We start from the raw sequence: 20,073 nt of genomic DNA on the forward strand, positions 1-20,073 counted from the left end.
AATACTCTTCGGCAGCGCCCATCACAACACGAAGCCAGCATTGAGACCTTGGCGCGGAGTATCGCCGCGGACGTGTGCCGGACGGTGCTGGACCCCGCGGGGCGGCGGGGTCAGGGACCACAGGGACTCCGAGCAGACACGACCGAGGTGGAGAGCAACGCGTGCAGGACGCGTTTCACCGCCACACTTTCCGCTGCGAGTGCAGCAATAGCAATGCCCTCTCAATTGTCAAGTGCTTTGCCAGTGTGGCGGCCTGGCGGCTGCGGCAGGTTTACGGTTCCAGTCTGGCGCGCCACGCCACGCCCGTCTCGTTGGTGACATTTGGCGCGGCCCAGCTGTCTCTCTCGCACGCCGGCGGGACGCCCCGCGAGTGCGAGAGAGACAGAGCGACACGGTCAAGCCACGCGACTGAGATGCAAACGACCCGAGGCCTGCATCGTGCATCCCGGCGCCGCCCACGCAGCGCACGCAGCGCCGCCCTGAAGGCTAATGCCGCGTCGCTCTGTCTCTCTCGCACCCTCGCGGGACACGCCCCTCGAGTGAGAGAGAGAGAGAGAGAGAGAGAGAGAGAGAGAGAGAGAGAGAGAGAGAGAGAGAGAGAGCGCCTGGTTCTGGTTCCGGCCGCCGCGCGGGGTAATGCAACGCAGTGCAAGACTGATGATTCTGAGAGTCGTTTTCGTCGCCCTGTCTCTCTCGCATTCATGAGTCGTCCAGTATAGGTGCGAGAGAGACAGAGCGACGAATCGGCCTGCAGTGCAACACACCTCGACTTCCTCCTCCACGACGTGAAGGGCCGAAGGGCGTGACGGTGCTGCCTTTCCCCGATTTGGACCGCGAGGAGCGCGGGGGTGTTGTAGATGTTGTTGTTGTTTTTGTTGTTGCTGTTGTTGTTGTCTCCAAGGCGTGCCGCGCCGTCTCGCGCCTTGATTAGCTATCCGCTTCCGATGTCTGCCTAAACGCCGGATGCCATGTGTCGCGGCGGGCTGTCGCCCCGTCCCTCTCGCACTCACGGGGCGCGTAGGCGCGTACCGCGGGGGTGCGAGAGAGACAGCGCGTAACTGCGAGGCCCCCGCCATGGAGTTACGGCCCCGTGGCCCCACGGCCTTATTGAGAGATCCCTCATCACGCACAAGTACGTCAACATCCTCCCTGCCTCGCTCTGCCTCCACCGGGATCGGCGACGCGGCGACGGGGTTGGCGCGGGTCGCGTCCTCCAGGAGCGATGACCCTCCGGCCAGAAAGTAAAAAGGAGACGAGAGAGACGGAGAGCTTACAATGGTCCCGCTTGGAAAAGTTGGGGACGGGGGACGACGTCGCGTCCCGGGGCAGGACAGAGGGAAAGGAAATGGAATGGACTAGTTAAAAATACGCGAGAGGGTGGATCCACCGAGCAGCGAGAGGGAGCGAGACAGAGACAGCAAGAGTCGTGTCCTCGGTGCTGTCGTCGCCGTGCGCTAGTCCGGCCGGTCGCACTGGTCACTGCCTGGCCTTATCAGGCAGTCCATTGCAGGGATAAGCCAGGCTAGCCGAGCTCCGAAAAGAAGTCCGCCACACGTGCCCGCGGAGGAATGACCGCAATCTACCTGCTATGTCCCTCTCTCTCGCACTCACGGCGCGCCCCGCCAGCGCGAGAGAGACAGCGACGAAAGCACCGTTGTGCGATTAATCACCGCCCTTGTCCTGCAAACGAGGAAACGCTGCGATTGGTTCCCGGAGTGGCTGGCGGAGTGGCCCCGCCCCGCCCCGCCCGATTTGGCGGACCGCCGGTGACGTCACCGCCGCCAAAAAGCTATTCAGCGCGGCCGAGTTCACGGTCGCGAGTCGCGAGGCGAGGCTCCGGGCCGACTGTCTCTGTCACACGGCCGGCCCCACTGGGCGGTGCGTGCTTCCGCGAGAGCCGAGGCTCACTCACTCCAAAAGCAGTCGCCTCTGTCTCTCTCGCACCCCTAACTACGCCGTGAGTGCGAGAGAGACAGAGCGACGACGGTTCGAGTCTGCCTGCTGCCACTCCAAAAGAGTCGCCCGCCTCAGCGGCCCCAGCCGAGCGCGCGCACACACGTTCACATTGCGTTGCGGGAAGAGGAGTCGGCAGTGGAGCGTCGCGTCACGCGTCACACACTTGGCAGGTGGTGCACGAATGGCGTCAGGGGGCCACTCCGTGCACTCCGGCGAGTCACGTCGGAAATCATATCAGTCCTTGAGGAGGTGTAGTACCACACCGCGCGACGCCGTGTGCCCTCGCGGCTGCAGCAAAAATTTACGAAGCGAAAAGCAGAGGGTCGGTCGAATTCGGTCCGCCGAGCTCGGAATTTTTCTTTCCCGGGTTGGTGCGTGCTTCCATGGTGTTTACACTTTAATTACGTGGCTTTTTTTGGAGCTAGGTTTATTATCCAACTATCCCGCCGGCGCTATCGCGCCTTCCCCCTGCGTGCAGTGTGTGCACACACGCCCAGAGTTTAGGCCAGATTGGCTCTGCTCGATCGACTGCACGCTGCAGCTATCATTGCTATCATTATCGTGATGGCCGCGCCAAGGCAAGCCAAGGTGTGACCGGGCGGCCGGCGAGCGGGCCTTCATTACACACGCGGCTGCACGCACCGCACCGCCGCCACGCGGTGGGGGTAATCGTCGCCAGATGTGTCTTCGTCGTGGTCTTCGTGGACGCCGCCGAGAGCGCCAGCACGGCCACGGCCCACCGGACTCACACCGACTCACAGGATGCGTGTGTCGAGCGCGCGAACCTGGCCGTCGACGTCGACGACGCCGAGGTTCGTTTCGGCGCGTCGGCCTCGCGCCACCCCGAGGAGAGCCCCAGCCTCGCGAGGCTGCAGACATCCGTCAACGCTTACAGTGCGCACACCGGCCGCATCGACTCGGCCCGATCTGTCTGCGCCGATAGGGGCGGGAGGGGAGGGGGTGAAAGGCTCGGTCTGTAAAGGGCGTGGCTGGAAGGAGCAGAGCAGGGTGGGGCGCGGCGCGGGCGGGGGGTGGGGCGGGGCGGGGCGGGGCGCCCACGTTGAGTGCGGCGCGAGCGCAGCGTCACGGCCCGGCCGAAGCCTGAAGGGCAATGCCAAGATCAAGCAGTGCGAGTAAAAGGGGAACGAAATGGAGGCGAAAAAAAATTGACAACCCCGAGCGGAAAGAGATAGAGAGGGAGAGAGTTTCAGCACGATTAGCTTCAGTCTGCGTGTTCCGAGCAGTTGGGCAGGCCTCAAGGGGTGCCACACTGCCAGCGAACAACCGTGCTTTCGTCGCCCTGTCTCTGTCGCACTGGTGTGCGAGAGAGACGGGGCGACGGCGCTTCGCGTTCGGAATCAGCCTGCAGCCCCCGCGGGCGTGAGAGGGATTCATCCATTAGGAATTCGCCATGCGGCCCCTGGGTCTGGTCGCCTCGCCGCCACCGTCCTGCCCCTCGCTGCCCCTTTGCCGTTCTGCAGGACGCCAGGACGCCCTGGGGGCGGCGCGGGGCGGCGCGGTGCCGTCGCCTGGGCGTGGCCGCGCGCCCGGCGTCGCCACACTGCTCGAAGCACCCCGCCGGCGCGGCCGGCAACGTGACAATCGTCCTTCGGCGTCCTTCTGGTAATCCGCGCCGCGAATAGCCGCATCGACCAGGGCGGCCAGGGCGGCCAGGGGGCGCATCGACCGTCTTGGTGACGCGGTGACGCGGTGACGCCCTCCTCGGCGACGTCGGCGACGTGTCGAGGCAAGTTGGCGGCGGTACCGGCGTCGCCGTGGTGTCGGTACCACTCGGCCCGGCCCCGACCTACACACGGATGTCTGCGGTGGGGCTGGGGTTGCGGTGGTCGATACGAGGGGTGGCGGGGCGTGGCGGGGCGTGGCGGCGCGGCCGAGGGAGCGTGGCGGCGGCGGTGGCGTGCGGCGTCGCGACGCTACCCTCCCTCCCTCCCCGCGGCACGGCGTGCACGGCGACGAGTTTGGCTGCGGGCCCGGGCTACCCGCCCCGCCGCGGCGCCGCCGCCGTCCTGGTTGGCGTGCGCTATTCGCGGCCTCGGCCCTCGGCGCGCTGATAAGGGAAATCAGCCAGCCCGACGTCCCTGACGTATTGCAGCCTGCAACCCCTTACCGCGGCCCGGGTCACGGAACAAGGACGCGGCCGGGAAAGCCATTCGGCGGCGCGGAGCCTCGCGGAGCGGAGCGAACCTCGCAGATAAACTTGTTTACTTTCCCAGAGCGACCCCCTGCCCCTCAGCCAGGTGCACCGCGATTTTTCCACCGGGCCTTTCATGAAAAGGGAGCTCATCACAAACAAACAAAGCGTAGGCCGCCGCCGCCGGGGGTTGAACCAGGTCCCCGGCGCTGCGGAGACTTGACCCCGTAACGAGCTGCGAGCAGCGGCGAGGCGGAGACTCAGTCCGCTGTTTGGCCGCCGCGAACCTCGAACGCAACAACGACGTCGTAAAAGCCGAGTGGAGTGAATTCGACGGCGAGGGAAGAGGAGCACCTCCCCCTCCCCTCCCCCACCCACGACGGCGGGATTCCTCGCCTCCTGCGCTCCGCGGTGTAGTGCTCCGCGGTGGCGCGCCGCCGTTCCGCGAACAGCATGCTGCACTGGAACATCCGCGGGGCACGCGAGCAGCGCGCAGCACCGCGCAGCCCGGGCAGCACCCAATGGATGAAGCCATTACGACCAGGTACCGCCGCCCGCCAGGCCGCCAGTGCACCGCCGTGCACTGCCCAGACGGCCGGCACGGCCAGGACGCAGAAGCACTGCCTCCTGTTCTTCCCTCCTTTCTGGCCTGAGAGCGATTCAGAGCGGCGCTTGTCTCTCTCACCTCCTCGGCACGCCCCGTGAGTGCGAGAGAGACAGCGCGACTGCAGTCCCGGCAGCGACTAATGATGCACTCGGCTTGACCGCCACTGTAATTATTTCGCAGTTTTGACGCGCGGCCACCGGGACCGAACAGCGGAATGAACATGTCGGGCCTCTCTGCCGGCGAGTCGAGTCGCGGCGGTCGCGGCCACGCTATCACGGTGTACCGGATCGGCCACCTGCAGGCCGACTCGCTGACTCCAAACTCTGTCTCTCTCGCACTCGCTGGGCGGCCCGGAGAGGTGAGAGAGAGAGAGAAAGCACTGTGGAATCGCTCTCCGCGGCGAGATACACGGTTGTTGCCGCGCGCTTCGCCGCTTGATGATGAATGCCCTCGGGCCGGCAAAACGATTCCGCGATAGGATGTGCCGACGGACGTGGACGCCGTGGACGGCGAGCCGCGAGACCAGTCCCCGGCGGACGCGTTTTCAGCTCCACCATGGCTCCACGCTGCTCGGGTGGGGCACCAAATGGACTGCCCTGCACCTCCAGTGGCCCACTATGCCCACAGTGTACCAGAGAGGCTGAGCGTTTCGTCGCTCCGTCTCTCTCGCACCTGAACGGGATGCCCCGCGAGTGCGAGAGAGACGGAGCGCTGCCTGCCTTGCCTGCCGTCGGTGTCCGTAATGAGCGCATTACCGGCGCCGTCTGGGCGGGAAAAAAATAGACGGGCAATTTCCGTGGCGAGAAAAGCAGAGCAGGGCCGAGCAGGGCAGTGTCGTGATTAGTGATTTGGGGCGGCAGGGCGCTGCCACACTGCAAGGCTGCCGTTTACAGTGCGGAAGCTATCCGGGCGCTTCCGGCTAGCTTGAGCCAACACGCCGGGGCGGGGGTGGGGGTGGGGGTGGAGGCCTTGCCCGGAAATAAAGCCAGATATTCGCACCCTCCCTTACCTGGGGGGCCATCCCGTACCGTGCTTTCGTCGCTCTGTCTCTCTCGCACTTTGGCCGAGCCATAGGTGCGAGAGAGACAGTCCGTCCAGATCGACCCGACCAGCGTCCAGACAGCTATTTCGGGCAGGTGTTGAGGGAGCGCTGCGCTTTAGCGGGGACGCGCCGCCCCTGACGGGCGCGTCGCCTCGCCGCTCGTCTCTCTCGCACCCTTACGGGACGCCCCGTGAGTGCGAGAGAGACTCCTCGCTCGGAAATGAGTCTGCTGGCGGCGGCCCGGCGGGTCTCGCGGCCCCTCCTGTCATCTATCAATCGAGCGTGCACGGGGCTTCGCCGGGCTTCGCGAAGGCAGCCAAAGTGCTGTGCGCGGAACGGGGATGGGGAGTCAAGCGGTGGAGGGGGGAGGGTAGTGACCCTCGACGGCGGGGGTGTCTCCGTCGCCAGCGGGGCCAGCCGGAGGGAGGCAGGCCCAAAAGGGCCCAAAAGGGCCCAAAAGGGCCCAAAAGGGCCCAAAAGGGCCGAAAAGGGCCGCGCGGCGGGCCGAAGAGATAGAAGCAATAGGGGGATGTAGAGTCGGCGGAGCGGAGGGAATCGCATCGCGTGCCGGGGGCGTCGGCACTGTAGGTACTCTGTGGCGTACGAGCAAGGGCGGATCCAGAGTTCAGGGGGTGGGGAGGGGGAGGGGATGCAGCAATAGTACTTACAGAGGCGAAGTGCGACCTTTTGTCTACCTTCCAGGCGGCTTTTGTCACCTTAAGGGTGGGGCGACGCCCACGCCGCAATCTGGATCCACGCCCGCAGAGCTAAGTTTGACGAGCCCTGTGGCTGTCACCTGCGCCGGTTCCCGACGGGGTTCTCGACAGTGTCCTGGCAGTGTCCTGGCTTAGCATACGCGCCGTGTCCTTATGGGTCCTAATGGGCGCCCGGACAAGCCAGCGCGGCCATGGCCTTAGCGGGCAGTCCTGGCGTGGCTCGATGATCGAGGGCTTCGGTGCCTTCGTTGCCTTCGGTGCCTTCGGTGCGTACGGCGCGGCGACTTCCTTCCGCCCCGACCCCGAGGAGAGAGGGGGGGGGGCCGGTGCCGTACCAGTCCGGCCGAGTCACAAAATAATAATTATCCATCGACTTTGTGCAGCGAGACGCCGCTGACGGCGCCCTGCCGCCACGCGCCGCCCTGCAGGGTGGCTCGGAACGGCGCCTCGCCGCTCTGTCTCTCTCGCACCCCTACGGCGCGCCACACGAGTGCGAGAGAGACGGCAACAGAGCCTGGCGCGACTTCCAAATTACGGCGGTATCGAGCGCGCCGCAAGTCAGCCGGCCTGGAGGGCCTCGGCGTGTCCCTATTGATTGTCCTTGTTGCTCTGCATCGCAGTGCAGGTGCAGGCGGCGGCAGCGCGCCCCGCCGCGCGAAGCGCATACAGTACCCGCTTTGCAATAACTTTCACTCCCTGTTGTTGCTGTTGTTGTTTTTCATCCAAACTATCGAGAAAATGAGCATCGTTCCGTTTCCGGGCGGTGCACGGCCAGCTCGAGCACGCCCGGCCAGGCATGGCGAAGCGAAGCGAAGCAGCCAGTGTGTGCTCGGCGGAAGGAAGCCCCGTATAGGGTTTGAATGGAACGGTACCGCGCGCGCACGCAAGCACGCATCGCGCCGCCACGCACGCGCACGCAGTCGAGCTTTACGACCAGCACTGACCACTGACCGACCACGCGCACGCGCCCCGGCACCGACTCCGGCACCGGTACGTCGCATGGGACGGCGTGTCCTGGCGTGTCCATTTCGATCGGGGAGTAATACGTCATGCAGTGCAGTGCCGGGGATGCCGGGGCGGCTTGCTTCGAGAGGATCGAACGAGACTCGACTAGTCGACTACTCGACTAGCCGGCTCGGCGGCTGCGCCTAGCTGCGCCGCGGAACTGACCTGCCCCACTCGCCGGCCCGCGCCTCCCCGCGGGGCAAGAATAGCGCAGGACCTGTCATTACTCACACAGACTCACACACACAGACGCGCGCGCACACTCACACTTACACTCACTCACTCACTCACACGGCGGGGAGGTGCAAACCTCAGCGATACACGGTCAGCCCGCCGCTACGCCCACACGCTGTTGTAGAGTCGTTGAGACAGGCCAGGGGCCGCCAGGGGCCGCCAGAGGCCGCCAGAGGCCAGCAGGCTGGTTCCGAACGAGAAGTGCGCTTTCGTCGCCCTGTCTCTCTCGCACTCATGGCGCACCCCGCTAGGGCGCGAGAGAGACAGAGCGACTCGCAGCGCGGCCGGCGCCCGCGGCAACATCCTCGACATCGACATCGCCGTGCTGCATGTTCCCACCGACCGGCGCCGCCGTGCGTCCGGGGAAAAAATAATAAACAACCCGCCGGTATGGCGCGCTCCTTCGGCTTTCACCGGCGAGCCGAGGACGCGGGTTCGAGTCCCAGGAAGCGGCGGGCTGTTGTCCGTTTTGCGTCCGCCGGAGCCCCTCGCCTTCGCGTGACGTGACATCAGAGAGACGGCCCGGCCCCTAAACGGCAGCGCATTCCGCTCCACCACAAACGAGACGCGCTGATGGTCCGCGGCCATCAGTACCGCCGGGTACCGCCGTCGCCGTGCCGCCGTGCTCGGTTAGTTACTTTGTTGCTTTCCACTGCAGGCGGATGCTGGCGGAGGGGGCGTCCGGAAGCGACATCAGCGGCGTTTCGAGGCAGAAAATCACCCCCAAGACATAACCGAAATGAATGGTCCCTCTTCGTCTTCGATACGCATTCGTGATAAGAGGGCTGACCCGCCCTGCCCCTCAGGCTGTGTAGCCTCGCGGTTTACGGGCCTCCCCCTTGCGGATGGCAGCGTGTCTCTGCGCCGCTCTGCGCTGCCTTATGATCGCGCCCTGCCACCCCGACGCGACGCCGCCGCGCCGCCATGCCACGCCGGGTGACGTGCCGCGGGCGCGCTGGCGACGCTGGCGACGCTGGCGAGGCGGTGCAGCTCGCGGCAGTGGCAGTGCCAAGGCAGTGCGCCACGCCGGCCGGCCGGCAGCCTGTTCGAGAATAGCCTGCGCAGCCACTGCAGCCGGTGCAGCCTCTGCAGCCGCCGCAGTGCTCGCTGCAGGGCACCCACCTTTTCAGTCCCGGGTTCTTGGTGCCGTTGGCGAGGAGCTTGGGCTTGGGCTTGTCCCCGCACGAGGACGTGGGGGTGTTGGCCTGCTCCGAGGCCGCGGTGCTTAAGCTGCTGGCGGAGCTCTCGGTGGACATGCCCCCGTACGAGGCCGGCGCCAGCACCGGCTGGTCGCGGTGGGTCTTGATGATCTTCTTGGTGGTGTGCACCGTGCCGTTGATGCTGCTGGTGCTGCTGAAGGTGGTGGTGGTGGTGGTGCTGCCGCCGTCGTTGACCACCACCGTGGTGGCGGCGCTGTGGTGCTGGCCGTTGACGGGCACCTCCACGCCGTTGGTCCTGCCGTTGGGGTGGCCGTTGGAGGCCGGGGGCGGTGGCGGCGGCTCGGCGGGGTGCTGCCGGGCGCGCGCCTTGTGCACCATGGGCACCATGGGCTGCTGGCGGTGCGCCGCCTGCTGCGGGCTGCTGCCCGCCTTGTCTTCGGACGGGGGGATCATGTAGGACAGCATGGCGGCAACGTCACGACATCACTTTTCACTATTCACACACTTAATCCTACTGTGCACACGTGCAGACTTGACTCGATATCACATTTGGGTTGCTTTTTGGCGTTGACACTTTGGCGGTGCGCGCGTACCGCGTCATGGCCTCATGGCCGGTGCGTCGTGGCCGGGGCGTCACGGCAGTCACGGCAGTGCCAAGGCGTCATGGCGCTCCCCGCGGCGTGCTGGCGTGCTGGCGTGCTGGCCTCGTGCCTCGCGTCGCGTGATCGCGACCGCCGCGCTCCTCTCTGGCCATGCGACTGGCAAGCACTGGCGCTGGCTGCGGCTGGCAGCCTCGCGGTGCCTCGCGCCTCGCCTCGCCTCGCGGGGCCTGGCCGGCCTGGGCCTGGTGGGGCCCCCCAGTCCCCAGTCCCGGGCCCCAGTCCGCCGGGCCGGTGCGCGCTGCGCCGCGGCTAGCGACGTTTCGGCGGGGCTAGCGCGGCGAGGCGCTGGCCAGGGGCATGGCGTGGACGACCGCGGTGATGAGGTGCTGCTTGGACACGGGGCGCGTGCCGGGGCGGGGACAAAGGCAGGGTGCGGAGCGCGGACAACGGCGAGGTGGAGGCGCGGCGCGGACCCGCTCGTCGCGGCCGAGGACGGAGGCTGCGGACGGCGGCGAGCCTCTCTCCACACTGCCACTGCCTGGCCCGGCCCGGCCCGGCCCACCCCGCCGCCCCGGCACACCCCAAAGCCCCACGTGCCCGGCTCGGCTCGGCTCGGCTCGGCGCGGCTCGACTCGGCCCAACCCGGCTCGGCTCTCAACCACCCCCACCCCCACCTCCAGCCGCGCGCATGCGCCGGCCTCCCAGCGCCTCTCAGCTGATACCGCCCCTGCAGCCTGGCAGCCTGGCAGCCTGGCAGCCCCTGCGGCTCGATATCGCCATCCATCCCCCGTCCCGGCCATCCCCGCCATCCCCGCCAAGGGGATGCAGCGTTGTCAGACGGCCAGCCCGCCAGCCGCCCCGCCAGCCCCGCCAGCCCCGCCAGCCCTTCGCGCCGCGTTGCACCGACTGCACCGCATTCCCCACCCCGTCCACCGTCCACCCCATCCCTGCCACCCTCACCCTCGCCAGGTTTGCGAAACGACCGCTCGCGAAATTGGCTGCTCCGCGGGAGCCGGCGGCCTGGAGCGAGGCCCGGAGCGTGCCGAGCCGACGGCCCAGCAAACACCAACCAACAAAAACAACAATCGCGAATTAGGAAGAGGCTTTTGTGGCGGCGGCGGAAGGGGACGTCGTCGGACAGGTGCCGCGTCGACGGGGACCCCGCCGCCGTGCCGCCGTGCCGCGTCCTGCGACGGTGCGGCAAGTCCCTACTTGTCTCCTACACTATATTTAGGCCGTCCTGAGGCGGAAGCGGAAGCACCCTTAAAGGACACAACGGAAACCGGGAGCGCGAAACGCGGGGAGAGTAATTGATTCAAGACGGCCCAAGGATTTATCGGAGGTGTGGCTGTGGCGTGTGTCGTGGCGCGTGGCGGAGGATGGAGCGTTTCAATTTCGGCTCGTGCTCTTGTTTTTGTTTTTACTTTTTATCGGCTGTTTTCACGCCGCGTGCGCTTGTTGCCCGGGCGTGTAAAAATGAGGTATTTTTTGTGAGCAGTTTTCTTTTTGTTTCTTTTTGGACGATCGGTTTGCTGGGCGGTGTAATGGAGAGCGGCTGTCGGTGAAAGGGAGGGTGTGGGAGGGGAAGGGGGAAGGGGGGGCAAACTCAGACGATGCCCGGCCCCCTCTCCGGGAGCCCTGGGGCGCCAACAAAACAGCCACATTCTTCATGATATTGAGCCAGCACGCAGCCAGCAGCAAGCACATAGCGCGCCACCGCCACCGGCACAGCCCCACCCTCTCGCCTGGAAGTCTGGGTCTGGCCGCCGGCTGGCCGAAAATCCAGAGCCACCCGGCGCGCGGCGCGCGGCCACGCCCGCAGAAAACAACAACAAGAGCACGCCCAACTACGACGACGATGCCGGCCGAGTGCGGCCAGTGCCGCGCTTCCGTCGCTCGCCCTGTCTCTCTCGCTCCGCACACGGAACGCCCCAAGCGTGCGAGAGAGACAGACGCACCGCGCGACGGGAATGAAACACCGCCGGGAATTAATAGTGATTTGATCCCGGCGAGGACGGACGCAGAGCCAGGCGAAGCCGGGACACTCTCGGGTAATGCGAAGCGGCCAGCGGCCAGCGGCCAGCGCAGCTGCATAGCATGACCGACTCGCCGGGGAGCGGGGCAGAAGCTATGCAGCGCGGCAAAAAATTGAGTCATTTTAGTTTATGGCGACGTTGCCTTTCCTCGCAATCAATTTTCCTCAGAGGGCGGTCGTAACATTGGCACAAGCTGGCCGCGCCGTGGCCGTGGCCGTCACAGGCGGGATGTCCAGAATGTCCCTCGCAATGTGCGGTGCGGTGCGCCGCGGCCGCCGCTCGCACAATGACCAATCACCCGCCGCGCGAATCCGAATCCGAACCCGAACGCGAATAATAAAACTGAGAGCCCCGGAAGCGGTTTATGGCGCATTCAAACCGTGTCAACGGCGGGGCGCGGCCGGCGGCGAGCGACGTGCGATTCAGCGGCGCCAAGGTGACCCTGGCCACAGGCGCCCTCATGTGGGTCAGGGGAGTCATCGGCGTCATCACACACCGTCGTGCTCTTGCTGATGTTCTGCCGGTGCGCGCCTGCCGTCTCCCTGGGTAGGCAGTCCCGTAACACTGGCGTGCGCGCTGTGCACAGCGTTGCCTACCGCGCCGGGCGCTCAGCCGCCACCAAGCCAGAGGCCCGTTGGCTGGAACGCGGCGTCGTCGTCGGATGCAGCAGCAGCAGGTCCCACGGACTCGGTGCTCGGACGCACTTACTCCGGGACTCCTGGTTGTTTTATCCGGCCGTGAAACGGCAGCGCCCGGCAGCGCCGCAGGGGCGTCTGGAGTAACAGCCCCGGGGCTCTTCGGCCGAGGTCCTGGCCGAGGTCCTGGCCGCGGCCTCGCGCTTCCTGCCCGGCATGCACGCCGATAAGATAGCTCACGTCCGATCCCGGAGTGCTGTTACCGTTAAGACCGAGGCCGGCGACGTCGACGGCGACGTGCGCCAGACGACGGACGGCCGCTCTGCAAGCGCCTCACGACCGCCGGCGTGCCCGACAGTGTCCTGGACGTCCTGGACGCGCGTGACTTATCTTCGCCGCGGACGAATCGCGTCCGCGCCGCTGCCTGCCGCTGCTTCGGATCGTGAATCGGTTGGCATCGCGGTGTTTCGGTTTCACTCCATCGAGTGTATCTTCCTGGCGGGTCCGCGGGGTAAACGTTGGGGCTGCCTGCGTCTTTGGCGGCCGCCTCGGGCAGGTCGCGGCGTCCCGCCCCTGCGGCAACCGGAAGTCGGTGCGGCCTGCGGGTCGGCGTGTCGTCCGCGACAAGGAGGACCCCAAGCAGTGCCCCCTGCCTTCCAGCGAGGCCATAAATACCCCAGGGCGCCGCCACGGCCGCCACAGCCCGCGGGGACATGGGAGGCGCGCGACGCAGAGCCCCCGACAGCGGCGTCGTCGTCTACCTGGTGGCGGCGGCGGCTCTCCTGGCCGCCCCGCGCGTCGCCCCCGCGCCCGCCGACGACACCGGCCAGCGAGCGCCAGTGTCACCCCGGGTCGCAGAGGAGATGTACGCGGAAGCTCTCTACGGTAAGTCAAGGCTCGCTGGGCTTTGCGAAACCCGTCGCCACCTGACTTTCGTTTCCAAAAAATTACGACATTTCTTCCAGCGCCGGTGTGCCCCGAGGTGCGGTCCGCGCCCATGCTGACGCTGCCCGACGGCTCGGAGGTCGGCGGCCCCGACGACGAGGGTGGCGGCCCCGAGCCGGTGCGCTGGATGCTGATGCCCGACGGGCGCGGCGAGGCGCAGGTCGCCGTGCTGAGCGGCGCCCAGCCCAAGGACCTCCCGACCCTGGACGACGTCGTGTTCCTCCTGTACACCAGGTTGGCCCCGCCACGCACCGGCGCTGCAGACTGATTCCGACAGTCGTTTTCGTCGCTCTGTCTCGGTCACACTCGTGGGGCGCTCCCTATAGGTGCGAGAGAGACAGAGCGACGTAAAGGAGGATTACTCTAAGTGTGGCGTCGCTGCGTGCTGCGCAGGGCGAACCCCGACCGGCCGGAGAGGCGTGCCATGAACAGGACGTGCTTGCCCACCTTCAACACGTTCCAGGCCGACCGGCCCACCGCCGTGCTCATCCACGGCTTCGGCGACAACCTCCAGGAGTCGTACATGATCCCGCTCCTCAAGGACGGCAAGTGTTACTGAGGAACCCCGTTCAAAGTGTGTTGCCGATCGCCCCTAACGCAATCCGCCCTTTGCACAGCGTTCTTGGAGCGCGCCGACGCCAACGTGCTGGCCGTGGACTGGGGCCGGCACGCGGCCACGCCGTGGTACCAGACGGCGGCCACGGCCACGGCCTCGGTGGGCCGCCACCTGGCCGCCCTCATGGACCACCTCGCGGCGCAGCAGGGCCTGGACGTGGCGCGCACCCACGTGGTGGGCTTCAGCCTCGGCGCGCACGTGGCCGGCCACGCGGGGAAGGCCGTGCGCTCGGGCCGCGTGCGCCGCATCACTGGTAACCACGCGCTTTTCCATCCAGACAAAAAGCAGCGCCGGCGGGGATTTGAACCGCGAACCCGGGGCTTGGTTGGCAGGCCTGGACCCGGCTCGCGTCCTCTTCGAGGGCCTGGGGCCCGCGCAACGCCTGGACAAGAGCGACGCCGACGTGGTCGAGGTGGTGCACTCGTCCGGCGGCTACCTGGGCTTCTCGCAGCCGCTCGGCCACCGGGACTTCTTCCCCAACGGCGGCGAGTGGCCGCAGCCCGGCTGCGTCTTCGACTTCATCTGTACGTTTCCAGTGTAATGTGAGACGCTCAGCGCTCAGCTCAGGCGAGAGGTGTCACTGTGGTGATGGCGTCGTGCTCTGTGTAACCCACCCGCAGCCGTGTGCAGCCACCGCCGCGCCTACTACTACTACGCGGAGGCCCTGAAGGAGAGCCAGCGCTTCCCCGCCTACCCGTGCGCCTCCATGGAGGAGTACAGGAACGGGAAGTGCGCTGGGGAGCCGGGGGCGCACCTAGGCGACGACCAGGACCACTGCAGCGACCAGGGATGGTGAGTGTGGGCAGCCAATCCCAGAGAAAACCACGATTCGGACAAAAATGTTGGTGGTTTTCGTTGGTGTTGCAGCACGCAGGGAACGTTCTATTTCGAAACGAACCCCTCATCCCCGTTCGCTCGCCCGGACTCGCCTCACAGCCCCTCGGCAGAGCAGGCCTAGGGAGTACGCAGCCTGGACTGTCATTTTCCTTTCTCCATTATTTATTTTTTGAAATGGAATTATTTATCAGCTGGTGAGGGCGAGAGGGAGGCAATTACGGAAATTAAAGCAGGTCTAAACAGTTACAGATAGATTTTTCATTACTTAGAAAAAAATAAAGTACATGATTATTGTAAAGCTGTTGGACAAGAACAAATGGTACGTATTTCTCGAGTATGTATCAGAGTATCACAGAAACTAATAAAGCAATGCAGAAATAACGAGGAAGGCACAATTGAATACATTTGGACAACTAAGAGACACAAGCATGTGTAAGAACTATGTGAGGAAGTAAAATATTGAGATAAAAATAAATACCTGATTGCTACAACTTTTCTTAATATTCCTCTCAGGCATTTGATACATTAATTAAAAGAGAAAAAAATAGTTTTTATCTGAAAACAGTCTAGCATGGTAAGTCTACACTTGATAATATTTGAACATACACAAGAAATCAGTCATAAAAGTTACAGAATTTATCAATCTTCAATTTATCTTCATTAATGAGTGAGTTTGTGAATTAAAAGTTTGTGAAATGCTTCTGATCACAGATTATTTTTTTTAAATTAGAGGAAAAAACACAAGACAACTATCACAATACTCATACAACCAACAAGGACCTTCAACATTAAATTTGAAATATCATGGCAATGTTCCCACACATAAAAGTACAAATTGAAGTGGTTTAAACGATAAAGACTACAACAAAACATGATCTGTGTTTCTTTAAGGTCGCCAAAATGCATAATAAAAATATACAGAGTATCTAAAAGATCCAATCTAAGAGAAATATACAACACTAACATCCCTAATGACTACTTAAATGGCATCAACTTAGTTATTCTTTCATTGGAACATGAACAATTCAACAAAACAAGTAAACACATCGGCCTCTGTTCAGGAAATAGCATATCAGATCCGTGCTGATAGTGAGCTGGTTGCAGCCTTATAATCAGTCATCATCTTCATCTCCAAGGGCAGCAAATTTGTTTGTTGCCTGAATAGGGGAAACATCATCATCGCTACTACCACCATTGCTGCTACCATCAGCATCGTCCCCTTCTTCCTCTTCATCATCCACCCGTCTCCCTTGAGCCTGCAGCACTGCTTGATCTTCTTCATCATCGGAAGATAGATCCAGTTGAAGAGGAGTAGCATGGTCCTTCTCTCGTGCTTGAATCCAGCGAACTATTTCAACCTCAGGATGAACTGCCCACGATTCTGAAAATCCAAATAAAAATTAAATGGTATATTTCCTAAATTATCTGTAGAAAAATACTGTTTGAAAAATTGTCACCAAGGGGCACCAACCTTTTTTCTTTCCATATTCAGGAGGATGCAAGCACACAGTAATTTTCCCATCAAGGGCCATTCTTAGCAAATGATTGGCTGCACGGTAGGCATCAAGTCGGGCTGCTTTAGCAGTGTAGAAAGAACGCTTAAGAGCCCATCCTAAAAATACAATAAAAGACTGATTTTAGAACAAGAAACTTACAAAACTAAGTGCTCAATAAAAATCAGCTTCAAATTTAAGTTGAAATCAATCAAATTTTACCATCACAAATATCCATGGCAGACCACTCATCATCTCCCTCCGGGTGCTGCAGTTTCAACAATTGAACCAAGTCCAGCCTTTCTGCAATGTACTGCACAGTTGAAAATGGCTCTCGAACTTGAGCGATTGGAAAACTACCCATCAATATCTATTTAAAAATGAAAAATATGTAAACTGATATGTAGGAACAAATAATGACTGGTCTATTCAATACCTAGATATTGCTCATCAGCTTACCTGTTGGACTTTCTGAACCTTTGATGGAAAAACGAGACCAGGACAGTCACAGAGTCGTACAGTGTTTGTTAACCAAATTGTTTGGAAATGCTTTGTATGTCCAGGTGTTTTAGACACACTCACAACCTAAGTCAGAGCAAAAAAGGAAAAAAATTAATGTGGCATTTACCTTAGTCAAAGAGAAATTCTTTTACAGCACTGATGTTAAAACCAAATATGGCTTACCTTTTTTCCCATGATGGCATTCAGCAAGGAGGACTTCCCCACATTAGGTTGGCCAACACAACCTATAGTTAGAGTTCCATCTTTGTATTTTTCATGTTCCAAAAATGCTGTATCTTGCTTTTTCAACTGAGAACACAAAGGGTATAAAATTAGAGAACATTTATAAAAGTTTTGTAAAATAAGGAGAGTGGGTCATTTAAAATTACATTTATAGTTTCTGCAACTTCTAACTCATCCGTCTCAAATTCCAACTCCATTTCTTCAGCGATTTTTGTTTCCCAAGAGGATAGATCAACTGCAATAAAGGAGGATAAATATCAACTATCTTAAGAAAAACAAAGCATTTGAAACATTGATAACATCCATTGCAAGTACACTGGGCTAACCTTGATCTTTAACAATATTTTTACAGGCCTCCAGTAGCTTTTGGGCCCCCTCAGCTGCCATACGCATTTTACCCCTTCGTCTTCTTGTTTGCAAACCTTGCAAATAACAGGTAAAAATTAAGTAAGATAGTCAGTGATTGCCTGCTTGAAACAACAAAGCTAAATTCAAATTTACCTCCTTCTTTCCTAGGAACATCAGCACTCAATCGAAGGTTATAGTCTGGATATGATGTGAACAAAAGAACATGTAATTCCGGATACTTTTCTTTGAAGTAATGCTGCCAGGCAAGAACCAAAGGTGCTGGTGCAAGGTCCACTTTGTTTAGGACCAATATCATGTCTTTCTTAAGTGTTTCAGTAACATACTTGTAAAGAGATGGAGGAAACATAAGTGCCTGTGAACATAATTCACATACATTGAAACAATAAAATACCAGTGGCATATTAGACAAAAAATGTCACACTGACTTAACTCAAATACTAGATAATACTTACAGGAAACCGAATGTCAACAATGAGGAGGATCACATCTGACATTTCTAAGACTCTCCACAACTGCCTCCAAGTTTCAAGATTCAATTCAAAGTAACTCATTTCTTTCCAATCAAATTTCTTCTCTAACTTTGACACATACTCCTGCAAAAAATAATAAAAATTGTAATTAATATTTGTGTAAGCAGATGTAAGAAGTTAATGTAATTAATTGAAATGACAGACAACTCACTGTGAAATATCGATGCTCTCGACTTTCAAGTTCAGCAGTTGACATATTATGATTCCATGGTGGGCGAGTAGGAAAATCTAACTCTGGAGTAAAGTATGTATCTGCATCTATTTCAAAACCTTCCTCTGTCACAGGTACAATTCCCTTCCTAGCTGCCTCCTTCCGTTCTTTGATCTCAGCCTCAGTCTCACGGTGAAATTGAAGAGCATATCTGAAACAAAATTTGAATGCATCAATCCTAAGAGTAACCTTCCGCATTCACTGCAGAGTCCACACCATTTGACGTTCAATCAAAGTGTAGTTTATCATTCGAAAGCTTAACTTACCTGTTTGGGTTAGACTTGGAACCTCTAGCATTGGGTTGAGAATTGAGTTTGCGAACTCGGTCACCAGGAAGACTGCTTTCGGACTCATCATCTGCGCCACCATGATGCAATCCTGTAAAACAAAAAAAAAACAAGGATGTGAGAAAAAAGTAAAAAACCAAAAAAGCAGTGGGCAGTAAAATTAATTTTTATTCATCTAAAAAATCAGAGAAAGAGATTCAACATTCAGTATAAAAATTCAGAATTCCTCACAATAAAGAGTAGACTATGGTTAGGACATTGAGAGAGTCATGGAGAAATTGTGCATTGGCTATATAACTGCTATGATTCCAGCACCAGCACGTCTCAAAATCACTAATAACAAATACCTCAAAAAACAAAGAGACATTGGCATGGAATGTGACAGGCAGAGGTTATGGATCTTTCTAGCAAAAGAATGGCTATTATTGATTGTAGCAGTGGAGGACGCTTACCCGGGGTAGCAATGACAGCTTTTTGCTGCCGTTTAGCAAGAAGCTGCTGCTTTTTCGCTTTGCCACTAAACGGCACCTTTTTCCGACCCTGTGGCATTTTTGCTTTTAGGGAGGAGACCAACAGTTTCTGCAGGTTACTTTGCTTCCACTCCCACTCCCACTCTCAGCTGTTGAAAACAAAGAACAAATGACGATCAATATAGTCTTCCCCTCCCCAAACCCCTTCCCCTTGACGGGAGGATCCGTTCTCGCTCTCGACTTAATTTACCCTTTCGAGCAGTTAAATTGGAAGGAAGGGTGTCGTCTTCGGGCTTTCAAAACCAAATCTGACGTACTGCTCGCGCCTCCTCCGGCGGTGCTCTTTGATTGGCTGTCCCTCCTCCCTCCACTGTAAGTGCAGCGAGCGGCAGATTCGAAACTCGCCGACGGACCGCCTGCCGCATAGGCAGCCCAACGTGCTCTCGCTCTTGCCGTCCAGACCAAGAGCGGGCCGCCCGGGGGGTAGGCCACCCAACGTGCTTCTCACAGTGCGAGTGCGGGGAGGGGGCGTCACGCCAGGGATTCTGAACAGTTGCCTTCTCTAGCACCTCTTGGACTTCGAAACTTTGAAACCCGCCACCCGGCATCGTTTTTCAGCGATGCCCTCGACACATGGGCCTTCCACATGGCCTTCCGCGATCCAACTCTCACGCCGCTCCCCGCATGGAACTCATGGAACGCATGGAACACGCGCGGCACTGAGTCAAGCAGCCGGGCCTCTGACGCGGTAATAATAAGATATTACCGGCATGCCCAGTACGCTGGTTCCGAACAGCCACTCTGTCTCTCTCACTCTCATGGGGCGTACCGTAGGGGTGACGGAGCTTCGGAAGCAGTCCGCGGTGGCCAGCCCGGCCCGGGGCGGCTGCCCCCACCTCGACCACAGTGACTTGACTCGATAGTTAAAACCTTGCTATTAAATAACTCCTAAGCCCCTGGAGCCCGGCCCGGCCCGGCCCGCCACGCCACGCCACGGCAGAGCGCGCGTGAGGCGCAGTAGATAAGGAGGAGTTACGGCGTGGCCCATCCACGTCAGATTTTACAAGTCGTAATTTACATTTTAATTCGTGATCAAATACCGTCTGCCGGCTGCAGGCTGAGGCTCCCCAGAGGCTCGCCGTCGTCGTGCACCGCGCTCGTCGTCCCCGTGGGGCTCGTCGTGGCCTCGGTGACGTCGGTGACGTCGGCGACGTCGTCCGCGGCGGCGCGGCAGCTGGCGGCGCGTGTGTCCACTCTGTGGCCGCGGTGCCGTGTTGGCGGTGGAGGGGGTGCTGCCGCAGGGCGTACACGGCGAACAACCCGGGGCAGAGGGGTTGTCGGCGGCCATGCTGGCCGTGCCTCGCTCTACTCGCTCGCTGCCTCCAAGTTCCAGCCCTTGTTCGAGGCCGTGTTCCCGGACGGGGGA

General features: G+C 60.1%; 3 protein-coding genes across 3 annotated transcripts in view; 1 reads left to right on the forward strand and 2 right to left on the reverse strand.

Annotated features, from left to right (window-relative positions):
* LOC117640388 overlaps positions 1–9,619 on the reverse strand; it is a 48,835-nt gene extending 39,216 nt beyond the window's left edge. The window contains exon 1 of the mRNA XM_034376866.1: positions 8,835–9,619. Coding sequence (XP_034232757.1) covers positions 8,835–9,337 — 503 coding nt within the window. The 5' untranslated portion in view covers positions 9,338–9,619. The remainder of the gene's footprint in view (positions 1–8,834) is intronic.
* Positions 9,620–12,999: 3,380 nt separating this feature from the next.
* LOC117640512 (pancreatic lipase-related protein 2-like) lies at positions 13,000–14,790 on the forward strand (the record flags this gene model as incomplete). Its single annotated transcript, XM_034377033.1, has 7 exons — positions 13,000–13,030; positions 13,111–13,324; positions 13,484–13,635; positions 13,708–13,959; positions 14,039–14,230; positions 14,327–14,498; positions 14,574–14,790. Coding segments are annotated over 7 exons (1,104 nt in total), but the record flags the coding sequence as incomplete, so codon positions are not given.
* On the reverse strand, positions 14,780–18,994 carry LOC117640296 (guanine nucleotide-binding protein-like 1). Its single transcript, XM_034376683.1, has 13 exons — positions 18,898–18,994; positions 18,630–18,796; positions 18,157–18,268; positions 17,831–18,041; positions 17,602–17,742; positions 17,282–17,501; positions 17,107–17,202; positions 16,927–17,015; positions 16,721–16,846; positions 16,496–16,621; positions 16,259–16,406; positions 16,015–16,155; positions 14,780–15,924 (listed from the first exon to the last, which is right to left on the reverse strand). The coding sequence occupies exons 2-13, from the start codon at positions 18,724–18,726 to the stop codon at positions 15,656–15,658; spliced, it is 1,776 nt and encodes a 591-aa protein (XP_034232574.1). The 5' UTR covers positions 18,727–18,796; positions 18,898–18,994; the 3' UTR covers positions 14,780–15,655.
* Positions 18,995–20,073: the final 1,079 nt, after the last annotated feature.

The sequence above is a fragment of the Thrips palmi genome, unplaced genomic scaffold (genome assembly GCF_012932325.1).
Source record: "Thrips palmi isolate BJ-2018 unplaced genomic scaffold, TpBJ-2018v1 HiC_scaffold_12, whole genome shotgun sequence".
In the NCBI taxonomy this organism is placed as follows: Eukaryota; Metazoa; Arthropoda; class Insecta; order Thysanoptera; family Thripidae; genus Thrips; species Thrips palmi.

What these genes read in the sequence shown, in the direction of transcription:
- LOC117640296 (XM_034376683.1), bottom strand. Translation starts at nt 18,726, where the DNA reads ATGCCACAGGGTCGGAAAAAGGTGCCGTTTAGTGGCAAAGCGAAAAAG. An exon ending in AGCTGTCATTGCTACCCCGG is followed by an intron (nt 18,269 to 18,629) that starts GTAAGCGTCCTC and finishes TTTGTTTTACAG; the next exon opens with GATTGCATCATGGTGGCGCA. An exon ending in AGGTTCAGAAAGTCCAACAG is followed by an intron (nt 16,407 to 16,495) that starts GTAAGCTGATGA and finishes ATTTTTAAATAG; the next exon opens with ATATTGATGGGTAGTTTTCC.